The sequence below is a fragment of the Accipiter gentilis genome, chromosome Z (assembly GCF_929443795.1).
Source record: "Accipiter gentilis chromosome Z, bAccGen1.1, whole genome shotgun sequence".
Taxonomy (NCBI): Eukaryota; Metazoa; Chordata; class Aves; order Accipitriformes; family Accipitridae; genus Astur; species Astur gentilis.
The window spans coordinates 62,667,714-62,684,785 of NC_064919.1; the positions used below are offsets into that span (position 1 = coordinate 62,667,714).

General features: G+C 41.3%; 1 protein-coding gene across 2 annotated transcripts in view; it reads right to left on the bottom strand.

Annotated features, from left to right (window-relative positions):
- ARSB (arylsulfatase B) overlaps positions 1-15,943 on the bottom strand; it is a 67,484-nt gene extending 51,541 nt beyond the window's left edge. Inside the window, exons 1-4 of one of the 2 annotated variants that reach the window (XM_049794422.1) lie at positions 15,646-15,943; positions 12,744-12,930; positions 10,104-10,294; positions 9,364-9,571 (exon numbers count right to left, since the gene is read on the bottom strand). In XM_049794422.1, coding sequence (XP_049650379.1) covers positions 9,364-9,571; positions 10,104-10,294; positions 12,744-12,930; positions 15,646-15,930 — 871 coding nt within the window. In that variant the 5' untranslated portion in view covers positions 15,931-15,943. Of the gene's footprint in view, positions 1-9,363; positions 9,572-10,103; positions 10,295-12,743; positions 12,931-13,261; positions 14,105-15,645 lie in introns of those variants that run through there. The other variant, XM_049794423.1, reaches the window with a different exon arrangement.
- Between the last annotated feature and the right edge of the window lie 1,129 nt (positions 15,944-17,072).

The window sequence follows — 17,072 nt, forward strand, 5'->3', positions numbered from 1 at the left end:
GGACCGGGTCCAGAGGAGGGCCACAAAAACGATCAGAGGGATGAACATCTCTCCTGTGAGGAAAGGCTGAGAGAGTTGGGGTTGTTCAGCCTGGAGAAGAGAAGGCTCCAGGCAGACCTTGTTGTGGCCTTTCAGTACTTAAAGGGGGCTTATAAGAAAGATGGGGACAGACCTTTTACTAGTGCCTGTAGCGACAAGACAAGGGGTAATGCTTTTAAACTAAAAGAAGGTAGATTCAGACTAGATACAAGGAAGAGATATTTTATGGTGACCGTGGTGAAATGTTGGAACAGCCGGCCCAGAGAGGTGGTAGATGCGCCATCCCTGGAAACACTCAGCCAGCTTGGACAGGGCTCTGAGCAACCTGATCTAGTTAAAGATGTCCCTGCTCATTGCAGTGGGTTTGGACTAGATGACCTTTAAAGGTCCCTTCCAACACAAATCATTCTATGATTCTATAAAATCAAGCTACTTAAGAACACATGATAGCAGATATTAAAAACATTAGTGCTCTATGTGACAGATTAGTATATATCCATTCCGCTGAGTGATTCCTAGTGATACTAAAAGCAGTATATTTTCTTTTCCTTGTATATTCAAAGTTCAAAAGTTGGCTATAGAAGAAATCTAGATTCTAAAAGAATAATGGCAATATACAAAAGAGATGTTGTAGCTATCTCCTTTGTTAATGTTGGTTAAGCAACTATTTGATCAGTAAATAGCATATATTTGGCTGTATCTTAACATTTAGTACCTTTAACAGTATTTGGTAACTTAACAGTACCCAATATATATGTAAATTCATGGTGTTTGTCTAAAACCATGTACAGGACAAGAAAGAAATACTAAAAGTCATGCAAGAAAGAGTCGTGAGGAAAAACTGAGAAAGCTGATTTACTCAAAGTTTTTTCTAAGCTTTTTTGGAATCACCTGTGGTTTTACATTATAAGACAGTCTCCCACAGAAAGGAGAAGGTATTTCACCATTTGGATACCTAAGAAGGGCAATCAGGTAAACAGACAGAAACTCATACTCACCAGGTTCTAGTAAAACAAGGAAGGAGCAAATTCTTTCCCTCTCCTCAAGTTTCTGATGTATCTCCACTGTGCAACACCTGAGCTCAGATTGATGAAAGCTTAAAAACAAACTCAAACTCATATGGTTTGGGGACTTTTTTTGCCTTTTCTTGTTGTGCTACTGCATTAGGAGGTTTCACAAGTTGTAAACAGCAACAACAGAAACACACTTCTAATCCTGAATCTCACAGCATCTAAAGTAACCCTACCACTATGCCACCATCAGCCAGGCAGCACAATTCCCTTAACAGAGGATGAATTACAGGGGATCATGAATGAAGACAGATTTTTCAACCACCTTTGTCTCACTGATCCAAAACAGTATGAACCACTAAACTGGATAACAGAAGGTGCTGCCTCTTTCTCTCCTTTGTGTAATTCTGCCTTTGTTTTCCAATATTGAGTTTTTTATTTTTCTCTCTGATATTGTAATATCACATTTTAAAAATCAAATGCAATTTAACCTTGAATACTAGTGACCTTATAGGTCACTTTAATCCACAACAACTAAATAATAATGGGTGTAACAAGTATACAAAAAGATGGCAGAAATAAGATGGCATATCCAATTCATTCACTGTTTAATTCTGTAAACATTTGTTACACGCTATATATCTAGTGTTCCTTTGAAGGGCTGGGGCTTTATAAGCAATTATGCTCTTATACTTAACCAGAACCATATGGAGGTCAGTGTGAAGGTCCATCCAACTGAAGCAGAACTGGAAAGTGCATTAAAAGGTAACTGTGAAATTATTTCATATGTAGCTTACAGAGTTTAAGAAGCCAATTTAACAATGTTAGTGTCTTGGCATTGTTGAAAACAGGGGATGTCAATGAAGTGACTCACACTACCTATGATATTTCTACAAAGCAGATGCCTGAAGTCTGCAACTAAAAATAAATAAAAGGAGTAACATGCACCATGCAAGCAACCTCAGACAAAGACAAACAGAAGATAGAAAATGGGATGAAACCCATATCTCTCTATCTTTCTTGCTGTTGCCTATTTCTGATGGGGAGACTACAGAAAAGCCAAACCCCAGAATTATTGTTTACATGAAGTGCTGACATCTTTTCCATAATGCAAAACTGGGATTTGTATGATTTTGTTTTAAATACTATTGAAATTATTGAGGCAGTCAATAGTTCATAGTAATAAAAAGCAAAGAAGAGGAACTAAAAGCAACACTGACACAATAGTTTAAAACCCTCACAGTTATTTAGCAGGCATGATGCCACTACATACCATTTAATATGTACTTCTTTAAAAATGAAGTGATGGATATAAGCAGGAGACAAGTCTACATACATAATTCTCATGCACAAAAGTTTGGATGTAATAGTACAATCAGTTGCCAATATCAACAAAACAAGCAGGCAGTTAGTTGTTGCTTTTAAAAAAAAAAACCACCCCAACCTTTTTAATTTTCTGTGTGAGTTTCTTATATATGAAAAGTAATTAAAATAGCATTTACCAGTGCCAGACACAATATGAGCAAGCATCAGACAGCTTCAATGCACAACTCTGTAAATGCATCTCATTTTTGACCTCCAACATTCTTGCTGAAAGTCTAGGTCACAGAACAGGACTTCAGAGCCCTTCCTTTGTGTGATTTAAGCTCATGGTTGTGACTCACAGTTAAACAGAAAGCACTGTCGATAATAGTGGTAAAGGATCACATTTGGGGAAAATGTCTCCCCTCTGATCTTCACAGCATAAATAATGCTTATTCTGTATGTGTTCCAAGTGCGGAACTCCCATTGTGGTTTCATTAAAGACAAGAAAAAAAAAGAGTACAGAATACACAGCAGAGATCTACACTGTGGATAAGAGACTCGCAGCATGAATTAGAGAATAACTTTGCCCTTAATTTGAACTCAGGTTCTTCCCTGCTTCTCCATATTGCATCTGAAATACCCGTTTGTTGCTGCATTTTTCAATCACACTGCAAGTGTGAGAGAAATACAAGCACAGTCCTTCTGATGGCTAATACAAAACATGTATTTCCAGTGAAATGAACCAAGATTATTTGGTTAAGATCAGCTGATGAAAAAACATCTGTTGCATACTTCAGTCTAATGCTGTATACTCTCAGTGGAAAGAATAACCTTGAACGTTCAACATAAGCAGCAGATAAGCCAGTCAAAAAAGTGTCTTTAGAGTGCTGATGCATTATTATGTTTTCAGTGCTTAATACAGATTTTTGTGTGTGTGCTGGAAGAACTAGTGAAAGCCTTTCCATTGGAGGGGCAATAGAAACAGAAAATTACACCTTTACTATAAAATTCTGCTAATGTAATTCTTGTTGTGCCTTAAATACACCCATAGAGCTTTTTGGTTTCCATCAAGGGAACATATTGCCCCTCCTGCATGAGAGCGCCATTTGCTGAACAACTTTACTGAGCATTTACAGAGCAACTTTTACTGGTTTGTGCTCAGATAAATCAACCTCTACAGTTTTTTGCAACTCACCAGAACTGTGTCTTTATTCTCCTGACTTTTCTAAAGGCGGGGGGGGGGGGGGGGGGGGGGGGGGGGGGGGTGTTAGGAATTGATCTCATGGAAAAAAAATGCATTCGATGTACACAAGCTTCCAATAGTTACAAATTTAGCCCTACAAAAGCTGCATGAACAATGTCGGGTTTCATCCTATTGGATTCTTTTTTTTCTTTTTCCCCCTCACAACAGCTTTCATGCTAGCAGCAATCCTAGCACAGACAGTTTCAGGCGACTGCTTTCATTGTAAGCAGTCTCAGTAATTAAACAGGTCTCAGTAGTTACAGACCCTGCTGTGTCATGTCTACGATAGCATTCACGATCACTAAACACAAGAGAAACACAGAAGGAAATTTTAACCTAAAAAAAACAGGAGTAACATGACAAACTGTTCATATGTCTGCAGTAAGCAAGTTAAACAAGACACAGTCCAGAAAACTTTGGACTTCTCCCAGTGACAAAGCACTGAACCTGACCACTGATTTGGGTACAGTTTAATAGTAATCATAGTTTAAGACAACCTTTTGAGAGCTGTAGGAAATTATTAAACATTGTTAACATGTAAAATGAGTTGTTTTCAGCATTCATCTCAGTCTGAGAAAAAATTTGCTAGGATAACTATTAGCATGCTTAAGTCAAAGTTTGTACAAAAAAGGCCAGCTTGCAAGTGGGAAAATTAACTTCTGAGTTTCATTTACAAGTGAACTTCACTTTAAGCACTGTCATGTGCTAAAAACAGGAAGAAAAATTCAAGATTCCACTTATGCTGGAATTTTTAAACACAAAGGGAAAAAAGAAGTGAGTGTCTCTGGCACAAGGTCACCCTCTGTTCAGGAACTCAGGTTTGGAGTGTTAGGTTTTGCATGGAAAAAGCACGGTGGATGATGAGGCGTTAATGCTACAAGGAAAGGAAGATAAATAAATGTTTCCTACAAAACATTTTGGGTTTTCACAGGATTTTAAAATGGGGGTTAGGGGGTGGGTAATGAATGGATTAACTATCAGCATCTTCTCAGTTTTCATTTTGAAGTTAATTTCCATTATAAGATAACATTTCCACCCTTAAGAATATATTATCACAAATCAGTCCAGATGTCTCATTACTATTGTCTGCACCATATGAAGAGAAGATAGTATTTTCTTTCTAAAAAATTTATTCTTACCACTTATACTTTAATGTGGAAAAAGCCTAAAAAGAATAAAAGCCACCATTGGCACATAAAACACTAACCACATGCACCTTTCACTATTTATCACTGACATGCAACAATTCTGACCAATGCAAGTTCACTGCTCAGCCGCAACGTTTGCCTGTATCATATCAAGCTTAGACAATCACAAAACAGAAAAGTAGTATTTGAGAATACATAGATTCAAACAACTAGTCTGAATGAAGGTGCTTGCAGCTAAGGCACCTGTGCTTATTTCCTCTTAGGAAGCAGCAGATGCTCAGGCAGTAGATGCCCAGGCATCTTCCTCACTGGCAATGCACTGAACCTCTCAGAACCTCCTGACAAGACCAATTAAAGCAGGTTTTCAGATCTGTAATTGAGCAGGTTTACCAAAAAAAAAAAATCTGACAACACAACCTTCAAAATTAGCACCTCTGACATCACAGCCAGAGAATAACTACCCTAAGCAATCTGTCCTTCAGCTGGCTTGGACAATTTGCAGTTAAAAGTCTCTCCAAAGTCCTTTACCAGCAAAAGAGAAGGAGCAGAAGTTCATTCAGGAACAAAGACATGAGGGAGAAGATAAAAAACTGCCCTTAGGGAAGCACTGAAAGTCAGATCCCTGGTTTCTACCAAAGTAGGAGCAGGAAATAAGCAAAAAAACCACTGACATTTTATTAGACAAATGCTACAATATGCTGGCTGGAATCAAAAAAAAAAAAAAAAAAAGAAAAAAAAAAGAGACTGAGAAAAAGTCTTTATTAGGGTAATAGGAAATTGGGGGGGGGGGGGGGGGGGGAATGTAGGGGTGTAACAGAGAGACTGTATAAATATCAGTAAGTATGTCCAAAACGATCTGTGCTCTTATTAATCATAATTCTAAAATGATAAAGAGACCCTCTTTTGGAGTGAAAACAGTCATCACTGTCACATGCTCCATTATGGAAAGGATTTATGTGGTTTCCTCTTAGCAATGTAAACCAAGGCTTGAAAAGTTTCACGTATTTTACTGTTCAAAGCCCTCTTATGGCAACTACCAGACACTACAGTGCTAATCCACATTTAAGAATTCACAGACATATTGGAAGAAAGAGCAGTAAGGAGTTTAGCTCCAAAATTATTTAGTATATTGAAAAGCTGAAAGTTAAATAAAACAAAGGATAGTAGCTTTAATACAGAACTGAAATTAGAGGTCAGAATCGTTTGCTCTAGTGCTGGCAAGTTTCCACGAAAACTACCTGTAATAGTTGCAGAAGCTATAAACACATAGTATTTACAGCAAATCCCCACTTCTTACCTCAAATCATAGGTCTACATTTGAAGAAAAAATTTGGACTGTAACCCAGTGTTAATAGTGCTGAGGTAAATTTTTACTACTTGAATGCTTTATATGACCTTTATTTATTTTAAATCAAGGCCCTCTTCAGGAAAGTTGGTAGTTATAGACTCTTATGTTTCCTAAAAAGAAAAATAAACCCTACGTCTCATTCTTTTTGATTTCAAGTGGATAAAAGGCTGTGGGTACGCAAAACAGTGCTGCATTCATTTTTATCTGTTTTGCTTGAACAGGCAATGACTTCAATTTCACCACCGATCTCATTAGCATAGACTTAGTTGTATCTGGAGTACAAAAGGTGCACCATAAAAGCAAATTCTATTTCATATCCCACCAGTCAAGACTTTTCAAGCTACTGCTTGATACACAAATATAACACCACATAGCATTGAACTAGCTCATCTTTTTCATATTTACCTGTAGAAATAGCTTGTGTATCTGTTCAAAAAGACACCAGAGATGTTGATTTACACAACATACTGAGGGAGTCAGACTTTGCTAATGACCAGATTACTTCATTTTTGGCCCGATGTCTCCATCAGGCCACTTTAAAGAGGAACTGGAGTTCTTCTACACATTTTACAAGGCCCTTTTAAAATGTGCAGTACTTCCATTTGCCAACTGGCATGTTTTCAAGGCAATCCTGTTTGAGCCATAACATATACAAATAGGAAGAAACAAGAAAGAGTTTAATAAAAAGAAATCTACCATGAGAGCAAAGATTATATTATGTTCTAGATTATTTTAATGAGCACCCACTAAAACCAAATCTTTAATTTTGGGGTCGACACTTCATAGGGAAGGAATCAACTAAAAGACTGTACATTTGTTGCAATGCTACTTGCTATAGCACAAAATAGCAAAAGATCCTTTGTAAATTATTTGGCCGCAGGGGGGCAGAATTTTGAATCATTGGGAAATGCAAACAGCAAAGTGTGAATTTTGGCTGCAACTACACAGAGAATAGTAATGAATCTAGTAAAAATCTACCCTAAGAGTAGGGTCTTCACTTCTTTTTTCTCTACAGGTTTCCAACACTACAGTTATCAAACCACCCAGGTTTATAACAAAACAGAGAGTGCTTTTATGATCCTGTGTCTTTAACTACTATGCTGAGGAGACACATAGATACTGCTCGTTAAAACGACGGATACACTTTATCCTTCGCTAGGTTCTCCCTTGCCATCTTAAATCCTCAAATTAATTCTTAGCCCCACAACATGGGAAGAACTCTCTTGGAGAGAATTCAGGATCATAGAGGAAAACATGTTTCTCTTGCTGCACCAAGCAAGAGGAGGGTCTCCCAGTCCCAGGAGAGCACTTGGGACAGGGAGAGGGGGCACAGCTTCCTCGAGCAGGAATGCCCTCAAAAGCCGAAGGTACTATGATACTATATATACTCATACTATAGCTACCCCTGCACGTTAAGACTCCTCATTGAAAAGGACTTGAAAGCTGTGCAGAGAAGTATCCCATAGCACAACTCTCTGCACAAGATGCTCAATTGCAGACCCTCTTGTGTTTCTTTTCAACCACATTCTAATGCCCATTTTAAAAAACACACCACCTGCAAAAGTGATAAATATAGAAAAGCTGAATAGATTTCACACTTCTTTCTTTTTGCCCTTTTTTTAATGCTTAATGGTTTCAATTTTTTTATTTTATTTTTTTTTGAAACTGGGTCTTTAATGCATGCAATGTTTTATGCCTGTAAAGAATAGCCGTTTGAAGAGAGAACACTGAAAAAACCCGAATCACTGTCTCCTGGCCTGCTTGATCTAGGCCCGATTTCCCTGCACTTCAATCACACTAAATTCCACTCCCAGCAGGTTAAAATGTCAGTTAACTCAAGATAAGTCCCATTAGATAGGACAGACACTGGATTCTCCTGACTGTTCGACTCTCATTGAAATGTACCTATAATTGCTTGAAAGATAACTCCTGTTAAAATCAGGGTATACTGTCATTGGAATATGTTTGGAAAAAAATTGCTTATAAACAAAAAACAAAATTTTTCTTTTTAATTCAGTCATACCCAACTCAGTAATTCCAACTCAGATGTCTTTAGTTTTATTCCACAACATACTGAACAAACATTACTGAAATAACTCTACCAGAACCCCATCAGTAAAGACTGGATTTTTTCCATATGGAATAAATATTGGTATCATTTTCCATATGGCATTGCTTACCTGCAGTTCTAAATATGAAAACATCACAAAGAGAAACAGGCATAGAAGAGATATCAAATCCTGTTAGAGCCAAAACCTGGACACAAATGTAACACCATAAGGCAAACAGGTCTCGACTCAAAACGAAATTCCAAGTGCTATAGGAAGCAGCTTCTAAAATCAAAACACACCACTGCGTTTTCATCAAACCTTGGGGTTTGGGGGTTTTATTGCTGTCATTGGTTTTTAAAGTGTTCACAGAAAATTCATTTGCCATTTTGACAGCCCCAATATGTAAAGCCTGAGCAAAAAAGCAACTGTAAGCATTGAAAGGCTACTTCCCCACTCCCAATCAAAGAAGAAAAACTATGTTCCTGAAACCCAGCCAAGCAGCTGTATTCCAAAAAGGTTCTGTTTCATTCCTAATTTGGAAACAAAGGAGTCTGCTTTGTAATGTATTATTTGCATTACCCTAATAATCTAGAAACCAGATCATGTGCTAGTGCATACAAAAACTTAGCCTGTAACTTGGCGGCCTAAACTGTATCATCATATATTAAGCTTTTTATTAACAGACCTTTGCTTCACGGGAGTAAGGTGCCAGTGAAATATTTCAAGCAAGACAAAAATTAGTTGTTACGTGAAAATAAGGGAATGAAAAAGTTTTATATTCAAACTGCTTGCTGTCTTGCTGTTCATGCTTCATGCAACATGTGGCAACTTATAGACTGAACAGACAACTACCTATAGCTCAGGACAAATGAATTTGGTAGATTGCTCTCTGTAAGGATTCAATCCTGACAGACACTCAGTAACCGGAGTGGCAAGCAAGATGTCTCCAACTTCAGAGCACTCCTTGGCTTTTACAATGCTGTTTTGTATCCCCCATTTGCACAGATGCTTCTTCAGAGTTGTTTTCATCATGCTTGAGAAAGCCATAAGAGTGGGGACAGAAACTGCTCCTTCTGGTATAAAGTCCTGTTTCACTTTCATTGCTCTTCTGTACTTAGAAAACACACGGAGGAAGGACAGAGGGGCCATATGTCTCTGCAGTCAGCTTGTTAGACACTGTATCAAAGTTATTACTGAAAGAATATTTAAATGAACTTACCAGTAGAGAAAACAAGAACTGTGTTGTCCCAAAGACCGTATCTTTTCAGAGCGTCGGTAAGATTTCCTACAGCTTCATCCATAAGAGTCACCATCCCTGCATAATGGCGCCTCTTTACATCTTTAATGGAAGAATATGGTTTCATATATTCTTCAGGAACCTCAAGAGGTTCATGGACAGACTGAAAAGCGAGGTAGAGAAAGAGGGGCTGGGGTGGAAGGGATAGAATGGAAATTAGTTGAACATAAAGTACTAAATGCAAAAGTTACTGCAGCAAGAGCAGCCCTGATTCATCAATAGCTGCAGGCACTGTGTTTTAATTTCTTCCACACTTCTCTCTCCTAATCCCTAAACATAAACTAATAAAACTTTGATAAAGGACTTTCGCGAAGCTGTGGAAGAACATCAGGTGTATCTTTTCTTCATAGCACACTTGTTAACAGTTTCTTTCAATGAAACTTCTCCCACTAAACTTTCCATTCTCTTTTCAGAAGAGCAAACTACGTGCTAAATCATCTATATAAATTCATTACCTATATTATTAAAAAAGAAATGGAGAAGAGCAGCAGGCAGGGCTGTGCAGTCATTGCTGATTCTGACAGCAGACAAGGCAAGTTTTACCAGCACTATGCACCCTGCTGAATAGCCCCGAATGGAGCTCACTCCATTAATATTTCATTAACATTTTTTTAAACATTCTTTAGTGTTGAGGTTATCAGAGTAACAGCTGCTGACTGTACCTTCTCGGTTTTGTGACTGGCTATGAGATCTATAGCTCTTTCTGTGAATAAATTAGTGGAGTACATGTTTTTAAATGCAGTTGCAACTTCTTCTCCATCTCGAAAGTCCAGAGCGCAACGTGTTACATTCTTTGCTTTGATGAGGACACAACGGTCATGAGAATAATAGTCTTCACTCCCCAGAAGATAGCCTAGAACAGGAAAAGATGTCAAATAAACGGACTAGCATCATATCACATAAACAGATACACTGGAGGGAAAAAAGTCAAAAAGAAATGTTAAAATATTGGTGGGTTTGAACTGAAAAACTCATTGAGCTTTTGACCATCTGTAGTGACAGACTCTGACAGGTGTAAGTAGCTCAATATTTAATACTTCATAGACTTTTCATTGCTAATGCAAGCAGTAATTTCAAAACACACAAAACATTTTGAAAGCAGTTCAATGACTTTATATTTATAACTCGATATCAAACACGTTAGCAGTAAACTAATGCACTGATAGCAAAGGCAGCGACCTATCCATGTACTGCTCTGATTTCTAGCTGGTATGACTTTGTACATTTGTATTTTCACATACGACTTCTCTCTGTATTAGAAATTTTTTTATTTATTTATTCAAAACATCCAAGTATGAAGCATTTTTTTGTGTCAGCTGTAAAGGCATTTCTGAGCCACTGCTGACACCAACTGGTGGAAAAAAAAGACACTATTATTTAAAGATACCGAAAAGAAACAAACTATGCAAACATTCTACAGGTATAGATTTGCTCCTATCAAGGGCTATATTGTTAAGCTTGGAGTACCTTTGCTTTTTCTCAATCAGAAACAAAAGCCTTCAAAATCATTTGAATCTCAGTAATTATTACTTTTGCAATTAAGATTACAGATTTATCCCCCCAATACCCTGAAAAAAGAGACCAATCTGCAAAAATATATTCTTGAGTTCTGCAAAACCAAACTAAAACTGGAGACAAAAATCCAAGAGAGAGGAATTTCTATTCAGCAGCTTCAGCTACAGCTACTTATGCAAAAAAGTATGTGCGGAAAGAATGATTTTGTGTTTTAAATACAGTATAAACTTCTAATACATTTTTAGAAAGAAAAAATGGCTTTTCTTTTAAAGCATAAAGACTGATTTTGTGGGCAGACTGCCTACATCAATGTACTCAGAGCCGCAAGTTGCATTTCTCCATTTTGAATGCCTGCTGGGCAAGACACTGCGTCAAGTATGCCAGAGAATCAAATGCCCTAGTTGCAACCAACACCCACTGGAATTACAAGAACATTATAGTATATTAAACCGCTGCATTCTCTGAAAAATAATGTCACACTGAGCACCCAATGACCATACCCAGAGCCAGCCTGCATTAAGGCTCCTGCATGAAAAGGCTGTTCAGTTCCAGGGTGAGAGTTCATGAGTAGCCCCAGCCTACCTACATCTATGCCATCAAAAAGATCCCAAGCTCCTGCAAAGGGATGGGAAGAGGCGTATACGTTTAAGCAACGAGCCATTATATTGTGATCCATATATATATATTAGCTTAATTTAGTTGTGAAACCACAGCCCCAAGCTCCCCCAAAGAGTCAAACGAGACAAACAATCTAAGGGAACAGTTCTTCCCACCTAAAGTTTGGCCACTGCGTATAAAGGGCAAGTAGCACAGCCCGGCTCTTCATTTAAGTACCGAAGGTTAGACAAGGCTACACAGGCTTCTGCTTAAGTTTCTCTGTATCTTACTTTCTCAGCTGCAGAAGTCAGCAGCAGTACTATCAACAGCTTGCAAAGTTATTTTGAAGACAATTAACTGTTTTGAAACTCTCCATTCAATGAAAGTGTCTTAAAAACAACCAAGTGGAGATGAACCACTTTGCATTCGTACCGTGCAGAATGAGATGTATTGCAGACAGCCTGATTCACATAACATCTGTGACATTTGTGCAAAACTAATAAATATCCAATCAATATTGTGTCAGCAGCCTTAGCAAGAGGAAGAATAAACAGCCTGTAGCTACAAGTCGCTTTGTAAGTAACACATTCACACTTGGACAATCTAATTCTGGCATTTTTAATTTTTTTTTGAAGTCTGAGGGTTTGACTTCGTAACTTGTGAGTTCCTGGAGCAGACCTTTTGGATACCTTTTGGATACCTTCACACCAACTTCCTTGCCACAGGCTCTGGAAAACCAATGCTACCCTATTCACAAAGCATGAACACAGTGTGGTATGATATCTGTTTCTCTCTTTAACATATCAGCTTTTAGAAGTGTAACATTATTTGCAGAGCAAGCCACATCTACTGTCTGATCTAATACAAAATGTTCAGATTAAAGAAAAACAAACCGATCACTACCTTAAACCTTCTAACCATCGTGGAACCAAATTAAATGCAGATCATAAGAGAGAAATACTTTCTTTGGAGCCACTCAATAATTACGAAATTTTCTTCAGTAAGTTGTAAGGCTTGGGCATGCATGTAAGACACTATCTTATTTTAAGCAGTGATACTTGGGAAACATGCACGCCCAGGTATTTATTTACTGACACGCTGATAGTAAATCTGCTATTCTTAGAAGAATGGGGCAGTTTCTCATCATTTTTAACCCCACATTTACTGCCCATGTTAAATCTAACCATTACCAAAGTAAGTATCAAATCCTCTGCGGGTTGGAAGGCATTCTTTTCTGTACATCCCTAAATGCCACTTCCCCACCATGTGAGTCACGTATCCTGCCTCTTTAAGTAGCTCTGGGAGGAGTTTCTCATCCAGTGGCACGCAGCTGGGCTGGCACGGCCAAATTATCTGGTGTTGTAAACCTGTGTGGATCTAGCAGAGAAAAAAAAGAATGAGAGGTTAGTTACAAAGCAGCAATGTGTTCCTGTAGGCTACTTTATCAGCAGCTGCAAAAAGAAACACAGCTAAAACAGAGGCCAGCATTCATTTCAGGGGCTCCTGTTTTTACCGATATAGCACCGAGGAAGATGAGGAAGCTGCAGGTGGAGGGCAGGGGTAGCATAGAGGAAGACAAGGAAATAGCACCGCAGGTGTTAACAAGATCTTCCTTCCCAGGCATAGATCAAGTGCAATAAAAAAAAAAACAAACCCAAACCCAAAGTCTTTCGGGCTTTCATCTAAAAATCTCACAGGTAACAATTACCATCATGGTCTGTTTGAAGGCCAGCGACAACGTCTCAACATGGAGTGAGAGATCTCAAAAGGGGCCGATATGGGCAAAACGGCGCATCTGAAACAGGTGAAGCTACCAAGTTTTGCCTGTATCAGAGAACAGCCACCAGAGGAAAGGATGATAAAAGGCAACAAAGCTACTTTTGCATTACTCTTCTAAATGGAAATTATACATACACATTTATATATTTATTTACATACTTAAAATGAGTGCGAGCACTATAAAAAGCAAAGGCATTTGGATACTGGGGATGATACAAGTTTTAGACACTGCCTAGATCTTACCTTTAGTAGTTCCACATAAGTTTCCAGCCTTAACAAGTGGTGAATTTTCTATCTCTTTACAAAAGCATGACAGATAATGATACTCCAAGTAGTACATTTTGCCTGATGCAAGGAACCACTTCAGTTACCATGTACTACAGTACTACAATACACAGTTGCCTTTTGTCAAGTCCCCTACCTCCTCCAGGAAAGAAAAAGTCAGTACCCTAAACCTAGGCCAGCAAACATATACATACAAGTATTCTTGTTTATTTACTAAATATTTCTCGTAATCCGTCTCTGTCAAAGTGCAAAACCTCCAAGACCCCTAGAGCACAAGACAACAGATTTTTTAACTCCATTACCCGCTCTAGTGTGGCAAACTGCATGACTGATTTTTAAAGCACCACTTTAGCAACACTTTGAACTGACTTTTAAACCAAATAAGCACTGATCTTAGGAAAGTAGGTAAGCAGACTCTTACAAAGGGCCTACTAGTTACTAATTTTCTTTGAAACAGGAGCTGGACAAAATTATTTTTTTTTTTTTTTTTTGTAAATGCAGTATTATAAAAGGTTATTAATATAGTGAAAGATACAAGCTAGCAAAGGATTGTAATTTTTTCCACTGTCTCTAGAAAGCAAGAAAAAGGAGAGGAAAACAATAATAATAGAAAAACCGTCAGCTTTCATAAACCTTTGCTCTTCCTTCTTTAAGGACTGGAAAGTGACTATCAAAATTCCAGCTCCACATAGGACGAGATTTGGGTTACTTTCTCAAATCTCCAAGCAATTGTTAATCATGTCAATGGGTAAACCAAAACAAAATCCCACATATTTGCTACATAATTATTTCCCGCAGAGAACGTCTCCTCAGTTTTACAAAATTTCCACTTTAAAGATCGGATGCGGCAATGTCCCGTTAGCCCTGACCCATTTCCAGGTAAGCATGTTCAGAGTATGAACTGTATTCTAGAAACAGTCACAACGGAGAAATGTTTTAGGTTATTTAACAAAACAATTTAAAGTGTTGGTAAAGCGAACATCAGTTACATCTTCCTATTACTATTGATTCTGGGAGTTTCTAGGAACAGAGCAAGTGCTGCTTGGAAAGAGTATCGCCTAGAACAACCTTCCTGCAACAAGAAGAAGTAACATCCACTAATACAGGACAACATTTATTTTCATTCCAAACAGTTTCTTTGACAAACCACTATGGTTAACGTGCATGTGCAGGACTTTTTGAGAGAGACGGGGAAGTTTCTGAAATATGCTTAACCATTTTTTGTGAGTTTCTTCTTTCCGTCCATGCCGTATTCTTCTCCCCGCCCCCCTCCCGTTTTTGCCAAAATTGCAGTAAGGGAGGGAAGGGGGGAAAGTACAGGTATGATAAAGCCCAATTCTTATACCTGTGCCACCGAAAAACAAACAACAAAAAAAAAAAAGGCGGGGGGGGGGGGGGGAAATAATCAAGCCTATGACTACCAGCAGCTGGACACCAGGCTAGGGGTCAGTCTGGACGCGCTCCACCGAGGGGCGCACAGACGTTTCCACCATCGGTACCGTACGAAGCAGAACGTACAGGTGAGGGTGCACCGCAACGCTGCGCTGGAAAAGCTGCTGCACCAGCCGAACTCCTGGTGCCGATTCGCTTCTGGCTGCGCCTCGACCGCCTGCCCGTCCCGTTCAGAAGCACGTTACAGAAGGGGTCTCGGGCGGGGATATTTTTCGCGACCCGCTGCCACGCCTGTTAAATCAGCCGCAGCAGAGAGAGCCCCTCGGCTCTTCCGAAGCGGCGTTAACTTGCACTAAGCCCACGTTTCGCTCGCCCCCGAGCTAGCGCGGTACGCCTGCACACGGAGGCAACCGGCTTTGGTACGGCAGCCTTCTCCCGAGCGCAGCCCCCCACACACGAGATACGAGAAGGCCACGCCACGCAGGGCGCTGCTAACGGCCAGGAGGGCAGGAGCCCGCCGCCACGCCGCGGAGGGACGGGGGGGGCGCCGGGGGCTCTCCCGCCGGCACCGCCGCGCCGCGGCAACAGCTGCGGGACGGCGCGTCCCCGGGGTGCCCCCCGCGACCCGCGCCCTACCTGGTAGCGGCCGCTGAGGAGCTGGCTGCGGGAGGGGGTGCAGAGCGGCTGGGTGTAGTACCGCTCCAGCCGCACGCCGCCCGCCCCCAGCGCGTCCAGCCGCGGCGTGCGGATGGCCGAGCCGTGCCAGCCCACGTCGCCCCAGCCCAGGTCGTCGGCCAGCACCAGCACCAGGTGCGGGGCGGGCGGCCGCGCCGCCGCCAGCCGCGGCGGGCAGAAGGGCAGGCACAAGAGCAGGCAGAGCGGCGGCAGCAGCGGCGGCCGGACGCCCTCCCGCCGCCCCATCCTCGCCACCAGGAACTGGCGCCGCCGAGACCGCCCCGGGGACGGGCCGCGGCGGCGGCGGCGGCGGCGGCGGCGCCCGGCTCCTCCCGCCGGGCGCGGCCCTCCTCCGGCTCCGCCCGCCCCTCCCCTCCCCTCCCCTCCCGCCCGGCGGGGCCGCCGCCGGCTGCGAGCCTGCGCAGCGCGGAGAGCGGGGCGGCGGCGTCCCTGCTGCGGGTGCGAGCGGCGTAGCTGGGGGCCGGTTGGTTTTGAAAGGGGTTGACGACTGAGACGGTGAAGTTGTTGCGGGCGTTAGCAGAGCATCCGGCTCGGTGGTGGTGCTGGAGACCCCTTCTTACTTTTTCTGTCTTTAATTCCTACATTAACCGTCCGTTTTAAACCACCGAGCCGTTCCCAGGGGAACCCGGGAGCTATCTGCAGGCTTGTGGTTCGCGTCAGCCGTGTTTCCACCGAAGTCAGTGCTCGGAGCGCTGTGTGTACTCTTCTGGTACGGGCCACTGGGCCGTCGTTCACTGCTGTCTTCGCGGGTGCGACCACAGCAGCTCATCCAGACGTGGTACTGCCGGCAGAGTTTGTTCCGTGCATAAGCCAAGTGGGGCAGCTGCAACGCAGCCGCGGCCTTGCTGCCTGCCAGCCTGTGCTACGGCACACTGGGAAAAACAAGTTGCCACCGTCACCGAAGATGCAGCTGCGCTGTGTGAGGTGGCAATTACCCCTGCAGGAGAAAGCGCATGGCCTCTCGCCTGCCGTCACCAGCGGCTGCTCTCATCCCTTCCCCTGTCTGCCCCTTCTGCAAAGTCCTAGGCGACCCGAGTGCTTTTTTTCTCTTCATTTTGTCCATATGGGTGGGAAGCCTTTATCTAGGTCTGGCTGTAAGATGGTGCTCGTGACTGTTACGGTGTAGGAAGGAAGTGAGGCAACCCAGAAGCAGAAATAAAAGCTATGTCAACACGGCTGTTACTTCAAACTGTGTAATCTTCTAAAGCAATACTGTAAACGACCACTACCTCTTGATGTAGAATCTAAGACTGTGAAAGGACAGAAGTAACTGTCAACTGTGATCAATTTTGTTCATCCATGGAATGCATATAAATTTCAGTGTTCAGTTAAAGATCAAATAACCATGTGTTTCACATTTAGCTGGA